Raw genomic sequence first — 26,863 nt, forward strand, 5'->3', positions numbered from 1 at the left:
TTTGCTTTCCTGTTAGTCATTTTCTGCAGGGAAGCAAAGAAATCTGCAGGGTACATTATTTGGTACATTCATAGTGGCACAGAATTCCCCCACTATACTCTGGTCCTGACCATGATGTTGGATGCAAGTTTAGGCAGGGCTATATTACAGGCATCAGTTAGTCAGTCACTCTGTTCAGATGGGACACTGCTTATTAGTCACCCTCAGTGAGAGTCACATGAACAAGTACTTGAGGAATGAAGTTACTTACTTTCTCATAACTCTGGTTCTTTGAGAAGTTGGTATGTGTGTGTGTCTTGTAAACTGACCCCCACCTCTGCTTTTTTTGGGATCCTCTTTACTTGAGATTTTACATTAGCAGGATAACTGAGTAGTAGTTGAGACTGCTATTCCTTTTGTTCTCCAGTGTAGTGCAGGCATAGCCCAACAGCCATTGCTATTCAGATTCCAATCTCACGCAAGTGTGTGTGAAAGGAATGTGCACCAAGAGTGGGATCCACACAGATGATAAGATCTTGACGAACAACCACTGCTATAAGGAAAATAGTAGTTCTTTACTGCCATGTTCTGTGCATTCTATAATTATTTGATTCTTTTAATTGTTCACTATGGTAGGCACTATAATTTTTCCTTTTAAAAACCATTGTAATGGGATTTTTAACTTTTTTTCCAGATGAAGAAAACAGTTTACATGTCGTAGTGAACTGTGGGGAAGCACTATTAAAGAATAATACTTATTGGCCACTTGTTAGTGATTTTATTAATATCCTTTCACACCAAAGTGTTGCTAAGAAATTCCTGGAGGATCATAGTCTGTTAGTAACTTGGATGAATTTTGTATCATTCTTTCAAGGTATGTGGCTTTTAATTTCCTTATTTAGTAATTATAAATACCTTTTTTGGAATATGTCTAATTTAAAATCTTTTCTCTCCTGTACTTAAGCAAGAATTTTTAAAGGTGTCGCAATGTTTACAATAACATACACCTTACACCTTTGTATAAAAAGATGTAATCCTTTAGCATACTCATTTTTAATCTGGTGCAAATTTCTGGAAGTGGATAGTTTATTCTAAGTTACTTCAGTCAAAAGGCTTCTGGTTCTGAAATGCCAGCTGATGAGAAGCAAAGATGAACACCTAAAGTCATTAAATGTTTCTTATGTACAATTGTGACAGCTTATGTGTTGGTCAACACCAGACATTGAACCAAAGATGGCTGAGATCTAAAAACATTGCTTTCTATGCCTTGAGCTAAAGAGGACGGGGTCTCAAGATGAGAGCTGAAATAGATTTGCATACCTTGTCGGTTGAGCACACCAGTGAATGTAACTGGTGGGTTACTTACTACTTCTGGTTAGGGAAACTTGTCCCAAATGTTTGAGACCCAACATGGTTTGAATTCTGGACAAGCCCTGACTTGTATTATGGCAGCTGAGGACATCCAGAGCTCAAAATATGAGTCTTTCTATGGCTTGAGTTAAAATGTTTTGGAGGTAGAATTCTAATAGACCCATGTTGATCATATACAGAGGGGTTGAGTAAAATATACTGGGTTACACATTGCCAAAGTTCTCAAGAAGCTGTTATATTAACAGTGATAGAAATGTAGCCATGTTAGTCTGGTGTAGCTGAAACAAAATACAGGACTATGTAGCACTTTAAAGACTAACAAGATGGTTTATTAGATAGAAATGTAGCTGTAAATAAACCATCTTGTTAGTCTTTAAAGTGCTACATAGTCCTGTTTTTTATATTAACAGTGTAAGTTGTGACTTTGATAGCACTATGTTTCAATGTCAAACTAAGCTCAGTACTAGGGAAAATGAACTTGATGTGTTGAAGGTGCCATAGACTACTCGTTGTTTTAGAGACTAACAAAAATATCTATAGCATCATAAACTTTCATGGGCAAAACCCACTTCTAAGTGGCGAAAAAAGGGGGACTCTGAGAATTTATAACAGAAAAAGAAAGGAGAAGAGGAAAAAAATTTACCTGTCAATTGTAGTGTGCTGCTAATGAGGCTAAAACCTCTCACTCAATTAGCCTCATTAGCATCGGGATTTTGTATTGATTTGTTTTCCCTGCATGTTTACGTTGTAGGCAGGACTGGATTAAGGGGGGGGGGGCTAGCCGGCCAGCTGCCTGGGGCACCAACCTATGGGGGGTGCCTGATGGCAGCTGTAAGGGGCGCCGCGTGCTCGGCCACGTGGCGCCCCGTAGGGCTGCCATCAGGTGCCATGTGCCCGATTGCAACTGTAAGGTGCACAGTACACCCGGGGGCGGGGCCACACATGCGCCATGCGCCCGGGGGCGGGGCCGCACATGTGTCACGTGCCCGCTGCCCGGGGCGCAGGAATGGCTCGAGCTAGCCCTGATTATAGGATGCAAGTGTCCTCTGTGGAGAGTTCCAAAATTGTTTAGTCAGTTTAAAAATTCTGCTTGATTAATTTGGAGTTGAGTTTAAAATGGGCCCAATTTGGATCACTTACTTTCTCAACATGGGTGCTATCCTAATGTAGGCAAAATTTCTTTAATCAAATGCTCTCTTTCTAGTCACCTTTTAAGGTCTCTGCTTAGTTCAAATCTTTAATCTTGTGGATACTTATATACAATTGATAATACTTTCTGAAATTTATTGCATGGTTATTTTCTCTCTATATAGTGTAGGCATATATGTAAGTGTGTATAATTTAAAAAATACTAAGTTCTATGTAACGGTAGACAACTATACTGTTGTATAACATGGCTTATGTCTTTTAAGGTATGAATTTAAATAAGCGAGAATTAAATGAGCATGTGGAGTTTGAATCACAGACCTACTATGCTGCATTTGCTGCTGAACTGGAAGCCTGTGCTCAGCCTATGTGGGGACTGCTATCACATTGTAAAATTAGGGTAAGGTTAACATTTTTTCATTATTACTTTATCTTAAAAAATTAATAACTTCTTTTTAACTTTTTATGGTCTCAGCATTTTACAGATGATTAAGTGATGTATACTAAAGTAATGTATGACAGTATCAAACCCCCAGTTTATTTTTGCATCTTCACAGGGGCTTTAATAATGATGTTGGAGACTTCTTTCTGTGGTAGAGGAGAAAAGCTACTGTTTGTTTCTTTGAAAGAAGCATTGTTTTACTGGAAAAAAGATATTCTGCTTGGGCAAGCAACAGATGTTATAACTCTCTATCACAGAAATCTCATAAATCTTTTGAGATGCCTATTTAAATAAGATTTATGTTATTTAGTTGTAGTCTCCAGATCTGGGACTAGAGTTCCAGGGTATACACTGACTGCAGTTGGAATGAAGTTAAACTGTAATGTGATATAGGTTGATACATGTGCCTGAATAATGTGATTTTGGGAAAGGAGAAAATTAAGTCTACTGTGATGTGGTTATAACATCACTGTTTCTTGTTTGTGCCTGGAAACAGACATTTTGGGACATTAATAAAGCTCTGTATTTGTGTATAATTATCAAATCAAAGATCTGTATTACTAACTATGACATTAAATCTTTTGCATGTTGATTATAATTGTTCTTGTAATTACTACATAAAATTATTTATTTGTATAACAAACAATGATAGATTAGCAGAAAATGGAATTATTCCATTGAGAGGAATACATGAGACATGAAAACCTTTACATTTCTAGCTCATCATCATTTATTATGGAATTATTCCATTGAGAGGAATACATGAGACATGAAAACCTTTAAATTTCTACCTCATCATCATTTATTATGAATAATAAGTATCACTCTTCTAATTTAAACTACTTTCCGGTATAAGTAAGGGTTTTGTTAGTGTTCATAGGACAGTACGATTTGGACTGAAATGTGCATAGAGTAAATTAAATATTTGTAAGCTTTAAATTAGCAATTGCTAAGGCATTTTCATATTGTAAATCATATTAAGATATTTTTATTAAATCTCACTTTTGAGGCTAAATTGCCCTTAGAATAGTGTACTACAATTTTATTAATTTTTGAGGTGCCAATTGTTGGTTTTTTGTTCTTCATGCTTCTGCCCCCGCTGTTTGAGGTTTATAGCTTGTCTTGTCTTGGCTTTGTGAGGGACAATTTAAATTCAGTTGCATTTCAAAGTGAGAACGTTATGATTATGTACATTAATTAGATTATGATTAATCTCAAAATTACGCCTATACTTTTCACTATTGTTTCACTCACGTTAGTTAATTTAGTGGTGAGCACTGGATTATCCATTTATTTAGTTTACTAAACTCTAAAGACATTGCAGTAGAAGTATTTTGAATAGGATATTTGATGTGTGTAGTAGCTCCTTTCAGGATCTGTGCATGAACAGTCCCGGTTCCTGTTTCTGTGCTAAAACAAGTAGATTAAACTAGACAATAATAAGCCACCAAGACCAAACAGCATTATTTGTAAGAATCTCTACAGAACTTAATCATGTGGCTGAACAAATATTTAAATCAGTTGCTACTATACCTGAGGTCGGGAGGGTAGCAAATGTTTACCTGTCTCTTTAAAAAAAGGGGGGGGGAGAAAGGGAGGAGGGTGGTCCTAGGTATTACAGGCCTGAAAAGTAACAGATAAATTGGTTGAAACAATAACATGAACATTTTATAAAACTTGGTTGAATCTGATAGTGGACAACACCATCATGGCAGCTCAGAACACATCTGGATAACACAATAGCAAAAACATCATAGGCCATTGTATGCTAGCACTCTTATCATTGATGTATTTACATAAGTTTCTGTGTAGAGAAGGACAGGGTCAACCACCAGTAAAATGTTAATTTTCAGTGTTGGAAGAAAGAACTTTTAAAAATAAAATGATAAATACCATGCAAATTGCATATTTGTGCTCTGTTTTAAAACTGAACAGAAAAGGACTGAAAAATCCATAAACAATCATATTAGTTAACAAACTACTTTCCCTATTTTATTAATTAAACTGTTACTCAAAATTATTTTTGAGTAGTGTGGTATAATGTATGTTAATGCAATCTCAGATCTTTTTTTTTTTTTTTTTTTTTTTTGCAGGAGACACAAGAGTACACACGAAATGTTGTTAGATACTGCCTTGAAGCACTTCAGGACTGGTTTGATGCTATCAACTTTGTTGATGAGGTTTGCATCCTTTATATGATTAAATAAAGTGCTGTGGGAAATGACTTATTTAATTTAAAATATTTTGAAATTTAGTATTTTTATTATTTAATTGAAAAAGAAATGAACATTTTAAGTACTTTAAGAAATGGATTGCCATGTTAAAATCAGTGCTACTCTTGTTTAAAACCTTTATAATTTATGAGTATGAGGATGTATTTGTGAATTAAGAATATTAGAGTCCACCCATTAATTTAATGTGAACTTGTATTCAGACTATCGGGCTTTATCAATTGATGCTATAGGAGCACTCTAAGGCAGTTGAGTGGAGGGTGTTAGCAGTGAGAAAGCAAAACCTCTCTGCACTCCATTTCTTGTAAAGTACTAGATTATGAGCAACTCTGCTGTATTGGGAGACATTTTTTATCCTGGGTGTGGTGAGACTAACATTCCCAAGGCTCGGCAAGAGAGATCAGCTAGAACTATTTGGGAAAAGGGTGGTGAAACACTGGCAGAGGGAGAGATGGGGCAACATTAGCAATATCTAGAGGAAAGAGCCATCAGCATTATATGTGCCACATGAAATGACAGTCTCTGTGTATGATTCTTGTATTATTTTGTATTTGATGGTAAAAAAACCCCAAATGTTTTGTGTTCATTGCAGCCAGCTCCTAACCAGGTTACTTTTCATTTGCCACTACATCGTTACTATGCGATGTTTCTGAGTAAGGTAAGCAAACATTTTTTTTACCATATCCTATAAGTTGTTGTTTGTATGAAAAAATAATGTCTTTATTCTCAGTAAAATTTATACTCCATTATGTTTGTAGGCTGTCAAATGCCAAGAACTAGATCTGGATTCTATTTTGCCAGATCAGGAGATGTTGATGAAACTAATGATTCATCCTCTTCAGATTCAGGTATGGTGACAGGCTGCTTTTCTTAGTTAGAATGTACATAATACAAAAATACATGGATGTCCATGTCTTCCCTCCTTCTAGTCCAAATAGTTTAAATATATTAAAAAATGTCTAAAGATCAGGGGAAAACATTTTTGATTGTGGAATACAAAAATTAATATAGGTGACAACTTGTTGCAATATATGAAATATTTATCACTTGTCAGCACAGATTTACAGTGATTACTCAGAATAAACTTAGAAAAGTATTCCTTAGAATCACAGAGACCTAATTTTTCAAATACTGTTAAAATTGTATGTAAAACCCTATGTGTTTTTTATTGCTGAAAACTATGCTTAATATTTAGGATCACATTTTCAAAAAACTGCCTCTAAATTTGGGTACATATTTGTTCTTGGAATAATCTGTGCATGTAGTTTAGGAGTATATGAACTCTTCCGGGGGCCTGGAGCTCTTAGAGTTTGTGAGGCCCCCTACATTCTGGGGTGGGGCCAAAATGAGAGATTCAAAGTGTGGGAGGGGGTGAAGGTTCCGACTGGGGGTGGGACTGGGGATGAGGCATTTGGGATGCAGGAGGGGGCTTCAGGCTGGGGCCAAGGGGTTTGGAGTTCAGAAGGAGACCCAGGACAGGGGGTGTGAGTGGGTGGGAGTTAGAGTGCTGAACCAGGTTCAGGGTTGGGGTGTAGAGTCTAGGAGGGGGCTCAGGGCCAGAGCAGGGGATTGGGGTGCAGGGTGCTTACTTGAGCATCTCTTATTTGGTGGGGCAAGGGGAGAAAGCGGTGGCCCATGCTGCCCTGCTGTTGTTGCAGGCATCACCCCCTGCAGCTCTCGTTGGCTGGGATTTTTGGCCAATGGGAGCTGTAGGGGTGGAGCCTGCTGGTGAGGGCAGTGCAGGGAAGCTTTCCCCAGCACTCGTGATTATGTGGGTCCATCCCAGTAAGGCGGGAACAATAGTTAGCTGAGCCACCTTCTGTCTGCCTTCCCTGCCCGACAAGGCCAGATAACATGCAGGGACTTCAGTGGCTGCTGCCCAGAGCCCCCGGCAAAGGGGGCCTTACAAAAAAAATTTTCACTTATGGTGGCCTCTAGATCTTTTTGTAGGATCCTACTTAGCCTGGAGCTATTGTCTTCAGGCACTAAAGCCTCTTTCTTAATCCAGTTATAATGCAATTAATATTAATACATACAAATTGACGAGGCAGTATGTGGGAGAGCATGTAGAAGCTGGGTTGTGAGAACCCTTTGTTCCTTTTATAAATAGTAATGGATGGTGGTGTTACCTGTGGCTTTACACTCAACATTCTGTTTATGTTGACCTTAAGAGATGAAAATAAATAATTGTAATAATTGATAATCTGTTATAAGATACACTTCATTTTGGTGGTACTTTTTTCAGGATACAGAATCATGGAGCTCTTCACATGCCCACCTCTCCTTTTCCTGAAATGGCACTTTCTTTTAGAATGGATCATATTATATGCATTGCAGATCTGTGGTGGAATATAAATAGCTTACTTTGACTTTGGCCAGGATACCTGGTTAACAAATTTGCAAAAATAACACAGTATTTTTTTAATTATCAGAGCTTTGGTTTTCAGTCTCATTCACCATTGTAATTTAATATTATGTCTCATGAATGGATTTAGTACTGTCTCAGCAAGAAGAAAACCATATACTAGTACCAACTGAATGTTGTCACATGTAGGAGGATTTTCTGAATGACTGTCGTTCAACTTTTGACATGGTCCAGCTCTGCTGATTTTGAGATGTGAGGGGTTTGCGGTAGATGGTGGGGCTATAGACAACTGAATAGCTGAATTTCCTTTAATTGTTTGCAGAATATTTATTTCAGCTAATTCTTTTTTTTTAAGGCAAGCCTTTCTGAAATCCATAGTAACATGTGGGTAAGAAATGGTCTACAAATTAAAGGACAAGCAATGACCTATGTGCAGTCTCATTTTTGTAACTCCATGATTGATCCTGACATTTACTTATTACAGGTAAGGTATAATTTCTGTGAACCCAAGTACTGTATTGATTAGAGTGCTAAAGATGGATTACTAAAGTGAATGTACCATTTATGTGTTTATAGGTCTGTGCTTCTAGACTTGACCCAGATTATTTTATTTCATCAGTTTTTGAAAGGTAAGGTCAAAACATGATAGAATAGATACCACCATAGCATGCTGCCACTGACTCTTTAAAATATACCATGTGAAGAAAGGTGTATTATATATACCTGCTGAATCCCCCTCTCACTGCAGCATTTTTTCTTTTTTCCACTCTCCACATGGAGCAAGACACTTCCGTTAATACAGTTTCTCTGATGGCTTCTACAGTGGTAGTTTCATTCATTCTCCCGTTCACTCAGGGCTGGCTTTGTATTTATACTCCAGTGTGGGCAATATGTTTATTAAACCTCCGGAGTTGAATCTCCTGAGCTGTCCTATTTTAGGAGTGTTGCACACTGTTGTGTGTAAGTATTTGGAACTCTGACACTGAAAGGGAGAATGAATAGCAACGAGAATCACAAGAAGTCTGCTTACTTTTACAGAAGGCCTAATTTATGCCTAAAACTTAGACTAACCTTGCTTTCCTGCTCAGGGCTGTGAAAGATGTCATGCTCTGTGCAAAGTAGTGAGGTCAATTTAACCCCCCATTCAGGCCCAGCAGATTGATGGAAGAATTCTTCCATCAACTTGGCCACCATCTCCTGGAGAAGTTGGTTACCTATGTCCACAGAAAAGCTTTCATTGACATATGTAGTGTCTATGCTACAGGATCACAGCTGCAGCACTGTAGCTGTGAGCTGCTGTAGTGTAGACATGACTGAAGAAAAGCAGGACAGAAAGGTGAATACCAATTAACCTACTTTCAAGTATTCACATGTCACATGTTTAAATTACAAGTATGAATAGTGTGATGGGATGCATGTCGCGTTTTTGTGTGTTGAGCCCCTTGGCTCAGGGACACTCCAGGCTGGTGCAATACTCATGCTCTTTATTTGTGTCTGTTTCCCATCACCGGTTTCTTACTATATACAGGGTATTTACAGTGACTCAGCCTAATGCAGGCCTGATTAGCCAGAGAGTAGCAGGTTTCCTTCTTTCCCTGAGCCTCACTTCCCTCCTGGTCTCTGCCTCCCTTTCATTCACTTCCAGCCTTATAGCTCCTGTCTAATGAGGCTGGCAGGTACAGTCAGTGATCGGACAAATTAAAGCTATTTACCTAGCCCCAATCCACTTCCCCTTATTGTGATTGGAGTGGCAGAAGTTGAATGAGGCTTCCCAAGCAGCTTCCTGCCACAAATAGGATCAGTACAGTACAGTGAAGATAAGTACACTTTCTGAGAATAAAAAGCTGTTTACTTCAAGGTTTGCATCTAATTAGATTATATACATCTTATTTTGTATTCCATTAGAGCCTGATCTTGAATGGTGCTTCAGTAGGAATCCCGGGTACTTTGCACCTCTCAACATCAGGCTCTTAATACAGAAAAATGAGGTCTCTAACTTTGCTCTGTCCGGTAGATTCAAGGTGGTAGATCTCTTAACAATGGCATCGCAGCATCAGAATACAGTTCTTGATTCAGAACATGAAAGGTCTATGTTGGAAGGAGCCTTAACATTTCTTGTCATTCTGCTAAGTCTTCGTTTACATTTAGGTAAGAGACACAATTGTCTAGTCAAAAATATTACTGTAACATGGAATTTTTATGTGTATTTGGTTTTAGATGTTTTCCATTAATAGCTATCCTGTAGCAGAATAAGTAAAATTATTAAATATAATCAGATGGCCATTCTTTATGTTTGTAATTTGGTTTCAGTTCCATCAGTCACTTCATTTTAACCATCCTAAAAACTAGAAGGAAAAACAAAATATGAGTTAGTGTCTTTTCCTTTATTGCAGCCTGGCCCATTCCTGTCCTTGAGAGAAATAAGTGGCTGAATGTCTTTCTTTATGTGACACCAGATATATATTGAAACTTAAATGTCAGTACAAGTGTTTTGAATCAGCAAATCCTAAAGTTCCAATTTGTAATGATCTCTTATGATTGAGCTTCCTATTTCTCAGGCAGAACTCATGTGTGTGAAGTTAAGATGGATGATTGCAATATTGGGCCTAAATGATAATGTAAAATCCTAGCTAAAACTTTAATTGGGTTGTGATTTATTAAGCTTTATTTATTACTGTGCTTTACAATACACTCTTTAAAAAACATGCTTTGGTGTTCTCTCCTGTGAAATAGACTGTTTTCTAAATAGCATGTGTGTTGAGAAATATCAGCAAAATGTTACTCTCTACATCTTCCAAATGCATAGAAGAAAATAAGAATAGTTTACTTAATTTTTGTGGACATCTTTGGAAATCAACCAGAAATCTGAATTGTAGTTTTAACAGTGTAACTTTGTTAATTTGGATATCTGGATGTCACATTTGTAATTAGTGTTTTACTTACTTAGATATAAACAGAAGTGTGTTCCTGTGAATCCCCCTTTTATTTACTCATACAAACTTGTACAGGTATTTAATTTTATTTTTATTGTCCTAGGAATGACAGATGATGAAATCCTCAGAGCAGAGATGGTAGCCCAGCTCTGTATGAACGACAGGACTCATAGTTCACTATTGGATCTCATATCCTTGGAATCTGTTAACTTACTTTTTTGATTTGTGCTTGTAAATAATACTATAAAAGAAATTTGTGTTGTGCAGAATTTTAAAGCTTGTGCATGATGCCATCAATATTGCTTGTTTTGTAACAAGCTCAAACTTTAGGAGCTGTGAGCAGATGTCATTGAATTATGATGTATTGTTATTATCATAATGACATTTTTATCCATACATTAGCCTTCTTTAATTGTTTATATGAAAATGATACCTGTGAGGATTTGCATTACTTTTTAAATGTTTTTACTGTGTGGTACCTGCTTTGCAGCAAAGTAAAACAAACAAGATCTTTTTCCTAAGTAACAGCAATAATTTAAAGGTAGAAATGGTGAAAAGTAGGTTGAGGTTTATTAATAGTAAGGTAATAGTAGGAATGTTTAGGTACAATATATACACATCATGCTAATTTCACAATCTATTTTTTCCATTTTATTTCATTTTTTCTTTCCTTAGTGTGTTTCCACCTATATCTTCCCACTCATCCCTCATTGCTCTACACACGATATTGCTTTAATATTTTCAGTTAAATCTACTAGTTTTCTCTGTTCCTGAATTTTCCTTCTATTATTGAGCACTGTGTCCCTCCTCTTTCTCTGCATATAGATAAGCCTCCCTTTTATGCCTCTTCTCAGCATGAAAGGATTGTTCTAGTAATACTTAAAGCCAGACTAATATCCTTACTTTCTGAGGAGGAGAGTGTTTCTAAATAGAAAGATTGCTAATTGAGAGAAGAGATTTTTTGAAAAGCTTTTAAACAATCCTCCCCACCACACCTGGTTGCTAGCCGCACAAGTTTAACAACATATTCAAGAACTTTTGTAGTGATGTGTATTTAGTGTATAATCCCAGAGTAAGCAAATAGTGTACGTAGTGTACATAATTAAAATTGTATCCAAAAGTGTTGATATGGTACCAAACAGACTTGATTGCACTGGAACTATTTAGAAAAGTTGGACATACACAAATCCATGGGGCTGGATCTATTGCATTCAAGGTACTGAGGAGTTAGCTGATTTGATTGCAGAGCCAGCCATTGGCCACTATCTCTGAAAACTTGTGGCAATCGGGGGAGGTCCCGGACGATTGGAAAAAGGCAAATGTAGTGCCCATCTTTAAAAAAGAGAAGGACAATCAAGGGAACTACAGACTGGTTAGCCTCGCCTCAGTCTCCAGAAAAAAACATAAAAGAATTTGTTTTGAAGCACTTAGAAGAGAGGAAAGTGATCAGGAATGGTCAACATGGGTTCAAGATGGAGAAAGGCTGTTCTCTGTAATGACAGAGAACAGAACGAGGAGCAATGGTCTCAAGTTGCAGTGCGGAAGATCTTGCTTGAATGTTAGAAAAAAACTATTTTACTGGGAGGGTGGTGAAGCACTGGAATGGGTTACCTAGAGAGGTGGTGAAATCTGCATCCATAGAGGTTTTTAAATCCCGGCTTGACAGAGCCCTGGCTGGGATGATTTAGTTGGGTTTGGTCCTGCTTTGTGTAGGGGATTGGACTCGTTGGCCTCCTAAGGTCTCTTCCAGTCCTATGATTCTATGAACTGGTATAGTACACAGACCTCTTGTGGTGAAATGAAAACATTGCAAAAATTTAGCATCTTAAATTAAGCTGTTAAAACATTAGACAAAAGTAAAAGGTGACATGCTTACCATTGTTTTTCTTAACATAAAGATCACATTCCAGAAAACCCCAACCCCAAAAGTGGCATTGTTCCAGGAAGTTTAAGCTTTGAATCAATGTTGTCAGCAGTTGCTGATTTTAAAGCTCCTGTTTTTGAACCTGGAGGTTCTATGCAACAAGGAATGTATACACCTAAAGGTATAATACTTCATGCACTTTTTACATAGTAAAAATAAGTTATTTATTGCTTCTCTTAGTTTTGAGTTTATAATCTTCTCACATAGTAAGTAAAGTTGGACATAAAAATGAGTTTGGATGTAAAATGAGTTTTTGCTTGTTGTCCAAATATAAGCCCCATTGAGGCAAGCATCAGCCATGTGTAAGGCTATGATTTTGTCACAGGTATTTGTATCAACAATCACAGACATCACACAAGCAATAATCAGTAAAACACTGAGGAGCCTACATCTTGCTGGCCAGCATTGAATTATTGGAATTTTCAGGAAATCGCATGGGGCTCATAAAATCATACAACCAGTGATCTCAGTGACAGATTCATAGCCTTAGCCACATGTCATCACAAACCAAGGCTAAAGCCAAATATAAAATAATCTTGCTAAAGCATCATTTGATTCATACACCAAAAAAAGTTGGTGTCTCCTTAGTGAAGATTTAATAGCCATGTACTCTAGGTGGCTTTATTAACTTTGACAAATTATTATATAGCACATTGGGTGTGGTACTGTACTGTAAAGTATATTAAAATCATGGGAGACGAGAGATTCCAGAAGACTGGAAAAGGGCAAATATAGTGCCCATCTATAAAAAGGGAAATAAGAACAACCTAGGAAACTACAGACCAGTTAGTTTAACTTCTGTGCCAGGGAAGATAATGGTGCAAATAATTAAGGAAATCATCTGCAAACACTTGGAAGGTGGTAAGATGATAGGGAACAGCCAGCATTGATTTGTAAAGAACAAATCATGTTAAACCAATCTGGGTATGTCTACACTACAAAGTTAGTTCGAACTAACGGACGTTAGTTCGAACTAACTTTCATAGGTGCTACACTAGCGCTCCGTTAGTTCGAATTTAATTCGACCTAACGGAGCGCTTAGTTCGAACTAGGTAAACCTCATTCCACAAGGATTAAGCCTAGTTCGAATTTACTAGTTCGAATTAAGGGGTGTGTAGCCCCTTACTTCGAACTAGTGGGAGGCTAGCCCTTCCCAGCTTTCCCTGGTGGCCACTCTGGCCAACACCAGAGAAACTCTACTGCCCCCCTCCCGGCCCCGGAGCCCTTAAAGGGGCACGGGCTGGCTACGGGGTTTGTGCCAGTTGCAAGGCTGCCAGCACCTGTGCCAGCACACCCAGCAGCTGACACCCCATGAGCCAGCCACCCGATGCCACCCAGCCCTCCCCCTCTTCCCGGGACCAGCCTGGTGGCTCCCAGGAGCCTGCCCGGGGCCACAAGAGGCAGGCGCCCGCGTAATCTAGTGCGGAGATCATGGACCTCATCGAGGTTTGGGGGGAAGCCTCCAATGTCCACGATCTCCGCACTAGCCACAGGAACGCAGCAGTGTAGGGCCGCATAGCTGCCAGCCTGGCCGCCAGGGGCCACCAGCGCAGCCGGGAGCAGGTGTGCTGGAAAATTAAGGACTTGCAGCAGTCCTACTCCTGGGCCTGCCAGGGGCCGACCCAGATGCGTGCCCCCACTTCCAGGCTCTGGACCGCATCCTGGGGGCTCATGCCGTCCCTGCCCCCCGGGAGGTGATAGACCCCGGGGCAGAGGGACCGCTCCCAGACACAGAGGCGGAAGAGGAGGGCTCCAAGAGCCAGGAGCCTGCCGGCAGCCTACCCAGGACCCCTGAGGCACCCCACAGAGCCGCTCGCCTGTGTCGTCCGAAGCCGGGGAGGCGTCCACATGTGAGTACCATCATGCTCCCCTTATGTGTACGGGGGGCTGGGGTGAGAGGGAGCCCAGGGACCGTGTGCCTGGGCCTTGCCCACCACGGAGCAGCAGCTGGGGATCCTGCAGGGGCCCTGGCCTTGCAGAGGGGGGCTGGGTTTCACACACCTGGGCCCCTGGGGTAATTGACCGCTGTTCTTGTTTCACCACAGCCGCAGCACCTGGGACTGCAGAGCGCACCACCCCAACTGCAGCAGCCGCCCGGGCCAGCAGGAGAGCCAGGAACCAAGAGGACTACCAGAGGCGGCACCTCCGGTTCCTGGAGCACCAGCTCCGCATCCAGGACCACTGGGTCCAGGAGGACCTGAGGCTGCGCCGGAGGAGCTTGGAGGCACTGGAGGAGCAGGGGCTGTGCCCTGTGAGGCCACCTCCAGAGCCTGCTCGACCGCTTCCCAATTCCTCCTGCTCCGGCTCCCCCCTCCCGCTCCTGCTCCTGCTTCCTCCACACCTCCCATCCCTCCTGCCCCACCCTCCACAACCATTCCCCACCAACGCCCCAGGACCCGCAGTGTTGCGAGACAGGAGAGGCAGCTGGACCCCCACCCCTGAGCTTTCCTTTCCCTTCCTCCCTTCCCTCCCCTTCCAGCTCCCTCGTCCCAGGTTTCCCCCTCCTCTCTTCCACCCTCCCCCCTCCCTCTCCTCACCCCAGTTATGTTAAATAAAAAGACGTTTGTGTTTGAAAAACAGGTGTCTTTATTTGACAGTAGGTAGGGAGGGGAAAGGGGAAGGGGGGGGTAGGGTGGAAGAAGGCCCCAGTGGGGCATGCAAGGGAGAGGTCAGTCCTCCTCCTCCACCAGGAAGTTCTCCCTCAGGGCTTCCTGGATCCGGACGGCCCCCTGCTGGGCTTCCCGGATGGCAGCGGTGCGGTCAGCCTCAGCCATCCAGGTTGGCAGGAAAGCCTCCCCCTTTCTCTCACATAAATTGTGGAGCACACAACATGCTGCCACCACGGGAGGGATGTTGTGCTCGGCCAGGTCCAGACGGGTGAGGAGGCATCGAAAGCGGGCTTTCAGTCGCCCGAAGGCCCCCTCCACCACGATGCGGGCCCTGGTCAGCCTGGCATTGAAGGCCTGGCGGGAGGGATTGAGGTGCCCCGTGTAGGGCTTCATCAGCCATGGCTGCAGTGGGTAGGCGGCATCCCCCACCAGGCACACGGGCATGTCCACGTCCCCGACCCTGATGTGGTGGTCGGGGAAGAAGGTCCCGTCCTGCAGCCGCTGGCACACGGAGGAGTTGCGGTACACCCGGGCGTTGTGTGCTTTGCCGGACCAGCCCACATTAATGTCCGTGAACTGTCCCCAGTGGTCACACACAGCCTGCAGGAGGATGGAGAAGTACCCCTTGCGGTTCACATAACGGGATGCCTGGTGTTCCGGGGCACGGATGGGGATGTGCGTCCCATCGATGGCCCCCTCCCCCCGCAGTTGGGGAAGCCGAGGGCGCCGAATCCCCGGATGACGGCGTCCGGATCAGCGAGGCGGAGCAGCACCCGGTTGATGGCCTTGACCACCTGCGGAGAGACACAGCAAAGCGCCAATCAGTGGGGCGCCCGGGTGGCTGGGAGCATTCGTGCCCTGGCAGTGCCCCGCGCCCCACTCCCGGAAGCAACCCCCCTGGCGGCGTGTAGTACGGCGGGGACAGACCGACCCCTCCGGTGCAGGGCGCTTTCGCCTCCTCCTGCCCCCCCTTTGTCCCTGGGGCGGCCCATCCCCTTCTTGCAGCCCCCCTTCCCGGCGCAGTGGCCGACGAGTGCCATACCTGCATGAGCACCGCTCCGATGGTGGATCTCCCCACGCCGAACTTGTTTCCCGACGGTTCGGTAGCTGTCCGGCGTGGAGAGCTTCCAGAGGGCGATGGCCACCTGCTTCTGGAGGGGAATGGCTGGCCTCATGCGAGTGTCCCTTCTGCGCAGAGCAGGGGCGAGCCACTCGCAGAGCTCCAGGAAGGTGTCCCTCCTCATCCTGAAGTTCTGAGTCCACTGTCGGTCTTCCCAGCGCTCCAGGACGATGCGGTCCCACCAGTCGCTGCTGGTGTCCAGACGCCAGATGTGGCGGGGTATGCTGGTGCCGGGGCGCCGCCGCGGCTCCTCCACGGCCCCCAGGGCGGCCAGGCGGAGAGGCAGGGGGCTGACGTGCACCAGGTGGTGCCAGGCAGCCTCGAGCCATTGCTGGCAGGCTTGCAGCAGCAAGTCCAGAAAGTGCACCAGAAGGTGCAGAGCGAGCTCTGGCTCCATGTTGCCACCTGCGGCGGCGTCCCCGAAGGGAAGCACCGACACAGACGGGCACAGAGACCAATGCTTTGCTGTCCCTCGGCAAGGTTGGCAAGCAAGCAGGAAAAGCTGAGAACCGGCTGTCCAGGGGGGGTCCCTTTAAGCACGAGCCTCAGATAGCCTCAGACAGCAGCCACACAACGCAACTACTGACCTGATGCCCTGCCGGAACCGGTTTCAGCCGCCCTTAAATGCGCTCCTGCGTCCAATCAGTGTGGATGCGCTAGTTCGAATTAGCAAAACGCTAATTCGAACTAGTTTTTAGTTCTAGATGCGTTAGTTCGAATTAGCTTAGTTCGAATTAACTAATTCAAACTAAGTTAGTTCGAATTAGCACTGTAGTGTAGACATACCCTCTGATAGCTTTCTTTGATAGGATAACAAGCCTTGTGGATAAGGGAGAAGCGGTGGACATGGTATACTTAGACTTGAGTAAGGCATTTGATATGGTCTCACGTGATATTCTTATCAATAAACTAGGCAAATACAAATTAGATGGGGCTACTATAAGGTGGGTGCATAACTGGCTGGATAACCATACTCATAGAATAGTTATTAATGGTTCTCAATCCTGCTGGAAAGGTATAACAAGTGGGGTTCCGCAAGGGTCTGTTTTGGGACTGGCACTGGCACTGTTCAATATCTTCATCAGCGATTTAGATATTGGCATAGAAAGTACACTTATTAAGTTTGTAGATGATACCAAGCTGGGAGGGGTTGCAACTGCTTTGGAGGATAGGGTCATAATTCAAAATGATCTGGACAAATTGGACAAATGGTCTGAGGTAAACAGGGTGAAGTTTAATAAAGACAAATGCAAAGTTCTCCACTTAGGAAGGAACAATCAGTTTCACACATACAGAATGGGAAGCAACTGTCTAGGAAGGAGTATGGCAGAAAGGGATCTAGGAGCTATAGTGGACCACAAGCTACATATGAGTCAACAATGTGATGCTGTTGCAAAAAAAGCAAACATGATTCTGGGATGCATTAACACGTGTGTTGTGAGCAAGACATGAGAAGTCATTCTTCCGCTCTACTCTGCGCTGGTTAGGCCTCAGTTGGAGTATTGTGTCCAGTTCTGGGCACCGCATTTCAAGAAAGATGTGGAAAAATTGGAGAGGGTCCAGAGAAGAGCAACAAGAATGATTAAAAGTCTAGAGAACATGACCTATGAAGGAAAGTTGAAAGAATTGGGTTTAGTTTAGGAAAGAGAAGATTGAGGGGGGGACATGATAGAAGTTTTCAGGTATCTAAAAGGGTGTCATAAGAAGGAGGGAGAAAATGTATTCATCTTGGCCTCTGAGGATAGAACAAGAAGCAATGGGCTTAAACTGCAGCAAGGGAGGCTCAGGTTGGACATTAGGGAAAACTTCCAGCTTGTCAGGGTGGTTAAACGCTGGAATAAATTGCCTAGGAAGATTGTGGAATCCCCATCTCCGGAGCTATTTAAGAGTAGATTAGATAAATGTCTATCAGGGATGGTCTAGACAGTACTTGGTACTTCCATGAGGGCAGGGGACTGGACTCGATGACCTCTCGAGGTCCCTTCCAGTCCTAGTATTCTATTATTCTATGAGATTGCTCATTTATTTTGACAGTTGTATTGTACGTGATATATTATTCTTCCACATTTACATATTGAAATTTCCAAATTTACAAGTGAGCAATTTGCAGTAACTACAGTAGATACTAGCATAACTTACAGAATTTCTACTGTAATGCTAAATGAAAATAACTAAAAGATGTGAGTGAGACCTGCCACACTGGATTGGGACTTATGAGACTTGGATTCTATTTTCAGTTCTGCCACAAGGTTGTTGGGTGACATTGGGCAAATCTCCTCAGTTCTGTGCCTCCTTTGTAAAGAATTTTGAGGGTTACTGATGAAAAGCACTATGTAACAGCTCTCTCTTCATTTGAAAATTAAATTGAACAATACATGAATACTCCAAAGAATTATACTGAATTCTCATTTGGTTATTTGTAGTCTGTACTGATGCACTAGTAGCCCTGTGCTCAGTGATGTGTTCACATTTGAAGCTAAAATAAAAGCCATAACAGGTTTAAAGTTATTTATAAATAACTAAATGTATCAAAAACACACACACACATTTTTGAAGACAAAATCTATTAATGATTAAAAGGAAATTTGAAAAGATAGAAATTGATTCTGCAAATTTAAATAAAGGGAATAAAGTCACTGGATTTTGAACACCAATTTTAGGAATTTAAAAAAAAATGTTTTTTTTAAAATGGATGAATGTAGTTTGTCACAACTTAGTTTACTTTTTATTGACAGACCAGAAATTCTCTTCCTGGGAAATGGTGTGCCTTATATCTGTACACCTTTCCTGATTTGTTTTGTTCTAGAACACACATTGAAGGTTCCTTTTATGGCCTGTTCTTCACCTTGTAACTTTACTTGCTCTCTGGCATAATGGTCTGAGAATACCAGGCTGAGAAGAGGGACAGAGAGGCATACCATTTTTCAGGGTGTTGCTGAGAACTGTGGTTACATCTACATTACAGCCTGGATCAGTGCTCTGAGACTAAGTCACTGGTGATCAATTTAGCAAGTCTAGTGAAGACCTGCCAAATTGACCGCAGATCGCTGTCTCGTCGACCCTGTTACTCTACCCTGGATGAAAAAAGTAAGGGTAGTTGATCGGAGACTACCCATGGTGGTGTTCATGTAGCTGGAGTTGCGTAGCTTAAGTTAACTTTTTGCTGTAGTGTAGATGTAGCCTATATGTTATTTGAAATCTCTGGACTCTTGGAATAAAGTTGTTTTAAAACAAAAAATGTACATGTGGAAATTTATGAAAAAATGAAGTTCAAAATACTGCGCTTTCCACACTGACTCCATGGCAAAATAAGTTTCTTTATGTTCTTTGTTATTTTGCTTCCTGCCTGCTAGCATAATGACAATCTGTAAAATAAACTCCATTCTGTCCACAGCCATGGAAGAGCTGAAATCTCTTTATTATGACTTAAATACAAAAGCATCTATTTTTTTCATCCAACAAGTTGTATGAAACAATAGGAACAACAATAGGAAACTTGTAACTTTTTTGGTAGGAAAATATTGGAGAATTATTCCCTGAAGCTATCAGTTTAAAAATATTTTTCATAAAGGAGACTTTTAGCAGTCTGGCCAACAGCCTGGCTCAGTCCATCCGTGACCTACCCCTGCTGTGACTCTGCATTTAAAGTGTATTAGGAGCTGGGCAGGCAGCCTAACTCAGTCCTGGCTCACATTGGGTCTGGGATCTACCTCTGTTTCACCTCTGCATTTCAAGTGTATTAAGATCCAGGCAGGCAGTCTCAGTTCTGTCTCACACTGGGTCCAGGAGCTCAGACCCCCCACTAGACAGGAACTGCTGCCACCCCATACTGCTGCCTCTTTCTCAGAAGCAGCAGGAGCACTGGGCAACTGGCAGCCGGTCTGCAAGGGGAGCTGGTTTTTAAACTGGCTCCCTTCGTGGACCAGCTCCCACTTAGCACCCCACGCTGATGCCTCTGATACAATGGGTTCCAGCCCCACCCATTGTATAGAATAGTTGACTAACCAATAAAATTTCATGAGGTTACTTGACTATTCAATTAACTGATATTTAACATCCCTCCTCCAGATCCTTCCAAAGAGGGCATCAGCGGAAGAGGAAGAAATGCCACCTTCCCACAAATCTTTCTCTTCTCTAGATGAGGCTATCATACCTCTCCTGCCACTGTACCTCAATGATGTCAGGATCTTTCCAGAATTCATAGAAAAGGTGACCGATAACTTACAAGTCCCGTTATATGAGATTCAGGAATCCCAACATTCTATGTTGGATATCCTTCCTTCATCTCCTTAGGGCAAGTTTGCCTTATCCATCAAGTGTTGCCAGTGAACAGAATAGGCAACATTGGTTCAGTTCAAAACCATCTGATAGGGACCTAAAACAGTTGGACTTTCAGGGCTGAAGAGCTACTTCTTGGCCCTCATGTGGCTTTTAGTAGCCAGTTATCAAGCTCTGATGTCATTGTATGACTACACGGTCTATTCAAAATTTCAGGTCCTCATTGTAGAGTGTTAGACAGTTTCCAACGCATCTCTCCTGACTTCAGTCGCTACCATTGACACAGCTGCATGTTGTATTGCTACAGTAGTAATCATGTTCTGAGCTTCCTGGCTGCAGTCTTTTGGCCTCCCACAGAAGGGATAAAATGTAGTTGAAGACTGTCCTTTGGAAGGCCCAAAGTTATTTAGTGATGCCATGGAGAGTTCTCTGAATTCTCTCAAAGGCTGTTGGGTAATGCCCCATTTTCTGGGCATTTATTTACCTGCAAAACCAAAACCAAACCATAGTGGGTTGCAGACACCTCAACAGTTTCTCCTAGTCTGCTGTTAGCTCATAAAATCAGCTGCAGACCCCCATATAGAAGCCCAGATTCCCGAAGAAAGGGCCTCTTCAGCAGCTACAAAGAGACACTTCAAAACATTGATTTGACCCATTGGTTGAGGGTCACAAACTAACTTTCACTGCATTACACCTATTCCCCTTCCACCCTTATGGAGAGCATCTCTTTCATTTCCTACCATACAGGGAGCTCATTACATTAGACAGATGGATCCTGGAGGTGATTTTCTTCAAACTATTCCATCCATCCTTACAATCTCTTCATAGTCTCTCTTTGGGAACCCTTCTCACAAAGATCTTTTAAGCAGGAGATATGATCCTGCCTACACCTGGGAGCAATCAACCCTGTCCTGCCAGACTTTGTCAGGAAGGGTTCTAGTCTCGGCACTTCCTCATCTTTACGAAAAATGGGAGTGGACACCAGTTCTCAACTTCAGGTCTTTAATTACCTTCATCTTCTCCCAACAGTTCAAAATGGTGACCCTACCAACAACAATTCCATCTCTAGTTCTGGGTAATTAATTAATGTCTCTCAGTCTTCAGGATGCTTATTTTCATGTTGTCATTTATACTTTGTGGAAATGATTTTTATGTTTTGTCAAAGACAGGGATCACTCCAGTATTGTGTTCTACCCATGGTGTCGCTGCTTCCCCAAGGATCTTTATCAGAGTTCTGTCAGCCACATCAGCCTGTCTTTACTAGATCAGCATATCATCTTTTCTTACCTGGATGATAGACACCTGAAGGGACACGCACTTCTTGCAGCATGAACAGTAACTAGCAAGGCTCTGTCTGTTTCATTCTCTGGGTTTCTATATTAGGGAAGACTCGTCTATTCTAACACCCACAAACATTTAGTTTTTATCAGGGCTACTCTGGGCTCCACCAGAGTGTACTCACGTAAGCCTGAATAACCACAACGTCCAACCTTGTTTCAACAATGCTATAGAGTCCACATATCACTACAATGGCTTGCCTACAAGCCCTGCGCCATATGGCGGTCTGTAGGTTTGTGATTCCCATAGCACTTTCGGTGTCTTCAGGAATGATTGAGAACTGTCAACACCCCCAGCCGACACAATCTCTACATATTGGGCTCGTCTACATTGGCCCCTTTTCCGGAAGAGGCATGGTAATTTTTGAAATCGCAATAGGGAAATGCACGGGGGATTTAAATATCCCCCGTGGCATTTAAATAAAAATGTCCGCCGCTTTTTTCCAGTTTTTAGAAAAGCCGGAAAAAGAGCGTCTACACTGGCCCCGATCCTCCGGAAAAAGCGCTCTTTTCCGGAGGATCTTATTAATAAGGAATAAGATCCTCCAGAAAAGGGCGCTTTTTCCGGAGGATCGGGGCCAGTGTAGATGCTCTTTTCCGGCTTTTCTAAAAGCCGGAAAAAAGCGGCGGACATTTTTATTTAAATGCCGCGGGGGATATTTAAATCCCCCGCGCATTTCCCTATTGCGATTTCAAAAATTACCATGCCCCTTCTGGAAAAGGGGCCAATGTAGACGTAGCCATTGTGTTTATACCTTGGGAGCTCTTTGATTTCCTAAACTGCTAGAAGGACCCACAAACGGTGTGTATTAGAGTTTTGTGTGTCATGAGGATTTTCACTATGGTGGTTTCCCTTATAGATTAGGATGCCCACTTCCAAAACTTCACAGCTTTGGGCAAATGTACCTGTCAGGAGATGATCTGTCATAGGGTATGTCTACACTACCACCCTAGTTCGAACTAGGGTGGTAATGTAGGCAACCGGAGTTGCGAATGAAGCCCGGGATTTGAATTTCTCGGGCTTCATTTGCATAAAGCCGGGCGCCGCCATTTTTAAATGTCCGCTAGTGCGGACTCCGTGCTGTCCGGCTACATGCGGCACGGACTAGGTAGTTCGGACTAGGCTTCCTAGTCCGAACTACCGTTACTCCTCGTGAAACGGTAGTCCGAACTACCTAGTCCGTGCCGCGTGTAGCCGCGTGGCACAGAGTCTGCACTAGCGGACATTTAAAAATGGCGGCGCCCGGCTTTATGCAAATGAAGCCCGGGAAATTCAAATCCCGGGCTTCATTTGCAACTCCGGTTGCCTACATTACCACCCTAGTTCGAACTAGGGTGGTAGTGTAGACATACCCATAGTGACATGTTGGTGCTCAAAGCAGTCCATTAAGTTTTCCAGGAGTTCCTATGACACAACAAGGATCACCCAGTCAGGATAATGCTGGACAACAGAGGAGTAATGTATTGTGTCAATCAGAAAGAACGAGCAAGTTCCCAGTTCTTAGGTGCAGACTCCATAAAATTATGGAACTGGTGCATATCCCTTACTTTGTGACGTACAGTTGTCAGCGGTTTGCCTACTAGGAGTACAGAACTCAGAGGTAGATTCCCTCAGCAGACATTTCAGCATCCATGATGAGTGGAATCTGAATAATGAGGTGTTCCACAATTCCTGTCTTACCTGGAGCTATCCACAGCTATCTTTTGCAGCTCCATCCATAGGCACCAACTTCCACTCCAGCTAGGGAGTGTTCAATCCCTATTCTGCCCCAAGCCATACTCTCACTCCTACCTCTAATCCTGCCGTGTCCTGCCGCTTCTTGCCCCAGCTCCACCCTCTCCTCTGCCTCCATTCCACCACTTCCTCAAAGCTCCCAGCTCCTCTTCTGAGCATGTCCTAGCTTCCCTATCCCTCCTGGAGCGTGTGGAAGCTGTGAATCAGCAGTTTGTGATGCTACAGAAGTACTGGGAGAGGACAGGGGGAGTAGTTGGTCAGTGGGGCTGCCAGTATATGAGTGGAGTGGGGGTGAGAGGCATGCAGTAGAGTGAGCTTGGTCCTGATGGGGTGCTCCAGCTTCAGAGCACCCACATAGTCAGTGCCTATGACTCCACCCCATTCAAAGTGTAGACTATTCTGCTCAGAGTGAGGACACAGCAACAGTTTAATGTGAGATTACTTGATTGTTACAATGCCTGAATTTTGCTGTACTTCTTCCTTATCTTGAGGAGCTTGCATACTAAATTGGATTTAATGCCCCAGAACTTGATGATATCAAAGGAGAAGAGGAATTGAGGGATGTTGGTGAATGAGTATGTTCTACCAACAGCAGACAAGCAGAGGAACCTGAGAAGCCACAAGCATTTGGACATTATATAGAATGATTAATTGAAATGCCTGAGAGTGGGTGGGCTGAAATAAAACCCCCATCAACTAGAATCATTTGAGAACTAGCAGACCATCTTATCAGCAGGAATTTGGGGCGATTATAGGTGAGCTTACCAGTTTCTGGTGAAATTCAATGGAGAGAGCATAGAGGATCTCTGTAATTGTCACTATGATGTACAGATAGCAGGTACAAAGACCCCTTTTAGTCCTTGTGCTCCAAGTTGGGATTATTTAGCATAAGCTTGTGAAAAGTTAGGTTCTTCTGGTCACCATGAAATCTTTGCTCAGAGAAAACAAAATCCATGCATTTATTAGTGTCTGAGTATGATAAAACAACTTCGAAAGCTCTCGTATAAGGTTATTCAGGTTGCTGTAACAAAGAAAACCCCTCTGAGCTGTATTGAAGTTACAGAAACGATAGCATCCACCACTATGAAGGCACATCTGTAAAGGTTTATAGGCTCTTGATTTTGAAAGCTAGGTACAAAAGCAAACCATACATAGAGTAGACAAACAAGACATGGACAACTCTGTCATTTAAAATATTCTTTCTTTCTGTTCTTTCAGATGAAGAGACAGCCACTTACTATTCATTGCTTTCCAATATTACACGAGTTTTATTTTTGAATAAAAATAAAAAATTAATGTATAGCTTTAACGCAGTTGCCAGACATTGGGAATATAGCTCAATGGGAGAAACAGTTCTCAAACATGTTTGAGATTTTGAAAATTTCTTCATGACAGGATGAACTAGAGAGGTTTCAAAGTTTTTCACAAAAATCCAGAGAGGGATGTCCAGTAGGCCAGTGGTTGGGGTGCTGACCTGGGAAGTGGAAGTGTCTGATTCAGAGCAAGTACTTGAACATATATTTCCCACCCCCTTGAGTATCCATACCACTTGGTTAGTTTGGGATGGTACTTCAGGAGACTCAAAGTAGAGAGCATATTTGCTTAAGTTAAAAACATTGTTTGATATTGTCTCTTACACTGAATGTTTGTCATTGTATTGCACACATTGTCATTTATTACAAAGTTGAACTTTTATTCTCTTTAATACTTATGGTAGTTAAGGTATAAGTAGAGGACCTGCAGAAAGTACCAACTAATATTTAAATCCCAGTTAAACCATTAAAAAGGGTAAATGTTGCTAGTAGTAAAGGGACTTGCATACCTGTTGATGAAAATCAATCCTAGCATAATCAGACAACTTTGACATCCATTGGTGTCAATAGAGTGAGTAGAGCTTATTTAGTTAGGGCTGAATTTAGCCTGTCATGCTCCTGTAGTTATCAAAATGAACGAGTTCAAAATAAACAGTATTTTAAATGGCAGTGTTGGCCATGTCTTATTTTTGTGCTCCATGGGTAGGGAACCTTTATTGGGGTGGGGACTGCTGACCCACAGAAAAATGAGTCAGGGGCCACACACAAGTAAGAATGTAAATAATGATGTCCATGAACATTTCATCATGTTTTCCGTTTTCTATTGGTTATGTTTGCTAGCCCTCAACCACTGATAAAATTTCTCTCCTTAATGGTCTGAGCAGGGTGCCATAGCTGTGCAGGTATTTGTTTGCATCAAGTGGTTATAGTTGATATTGTAGGAAAGGACATGATAGCAGGTTTTTCAGACACATTTCTGGATTTATCTCCCCCAAGATTCTTTCCAGGCAGGAGGTGGTGGCGATGGCAAGTGATATGTGCACTGGGATTTTTGTGTGTGTAGTATGCTGGTTAGTTGTGCTGTTGAGCCTGGGAGGCTGATGGAGGGTGTGTGGGGGGGAAGATGTTCCTGATCTGGAGATGCTATTGAGAATTATGTTCCTGATTTGCCTTTGCTGTATTGGTGAGTCTTGAAGGTGCTTACATGGTGATAGAGGAGTTAACTGGAGGATAGGAGGAGGGTAGAGCTACATCCCCTATAGATGGTCCTGCCTCTGGATGACATTTCACTGAGGTATATGACTAGGAGGCAGAAAATGGCCTTACTGAAAAGGGCAAAGGACAGACAAGCTGGATACACTGGGAAATTATTTGCCCAGATGATTTGGCCCCAGAAGTGTTGTGAGGAAGGGGGTTGTGAACTACGCTATGGAGAAGGCTATGCAGCTATTCCTTAAAATTGCTGAACAATAATAAGCCTTAGCTTTTGCTTTATCTACCTTGCAGACATGTTACAAGTGCAGTGATTATGTGAAGATTTCTGCACTGATTATATGAAGATTCACTGTTACCAGTCTGAGAGGTAGCCGTGATAGTCTGCAACTTTAAAAAAATGAGTCGTCCTGTAGCACCTTAGGGTATGTCTACACTACAGCACTATTTCGAATTATCTTAATTCGAAATACTTAATTCGAATTAAGCTAATTTGAATTAACGCATCTGCACACAAAATCTATTTTGAAATAGTGTTTTGCTATTTTGAAATAGCGCGTCCACACTGAGTGGACCCTGAACCGAAGTTAAGGCTGGCTGGAACCAGTGCTGGCAGGCCATCAGGTTAGGATTTAGTGTGTGGGGCTGCTGCCTGAGGCTAACTGAGCTCCGTGCTTAAAGAGATCCTACCCCCATCCCAGACAGACAGGTCTCAGGGTTCCCTGCTTACTTGTTTACCTTGATGAGGGACAGCAAAGCAGTCCTGTCTTGGAGTGCCCTGAGTGACCGCACTCGGGACACCATAGCACTCAGCCACATGGAGCTAGAGCTGCCCCTGTGCATGCCGGTGCGTCTCGTGGGGTCGTTG

General features: G+C 42.7%; 1 protein-coding gene across 5 annotated transcripts in view; it reads left to right on the forward strand.

The window, feature by feature from the left end:
* UBR3 (ubiquitin protein ligase E3 component n-recognin 3) overlaps positions 1-26,863 on the forward strand; it is a 242,138-nt gene that overhangs the window by 69,010 nt on the left and 146,265 nt on the right. For all 5 annotated transcript variants that reach the window (XM_075933593.1, XM_075933589.1, XM_075933590.1 and 2 more), the window contains exons 9-18: positions 674-853; positions 2,763-2,896; positions 5,032-5,118; positions 5,762-5,827; positions 5,928-6,017; positions 7,890-8,018; positions 8,111-8,163; positions 9,549-9,682; positions 10,571-10,655; positions 12,370-12,512. In XM_075933593.1, the coding sequence (XP_075789708.1) occupies positions 674-853; positions 2,763-2,896; positions 5,032-5,118; positions 5,762-5,827; positions 5,928-6,017; positions 7,890-8,018; positions 8,111-8,163; positions 9,549-9,682; positions 10,571-10,655; positions 12,370-12,512 (1,101 nt within the window). The remainder of the gene's footprint in view (positions 1-673; positions 854-2,762; positions 2,897-5,031; positions 5,119-5,761; positions 5,828-5,927; positions 6,018-7,889; positions 8,019-8,110; positions 8,164-9,548; positions 9,683-10,570; positions 10,656-12,369; positions 12,513-26,863) is intronic.

The sequence above is a fragment of the Pelodiscus sinensis genome, chromosome 7 (assembly GCF_049634645.1).
Source record: "Pelodiscus sinensis isolate JC-2024 chromosome 7, ASM4963464v1, whole genome shotgun sequence".
In the NCBI taxonomy this organism is placed as follows: Eukaryota; Metazoa; Chordata; order Testudines; family Trionychidae; genus Pelodiscus; species Pelodiscus sinensis.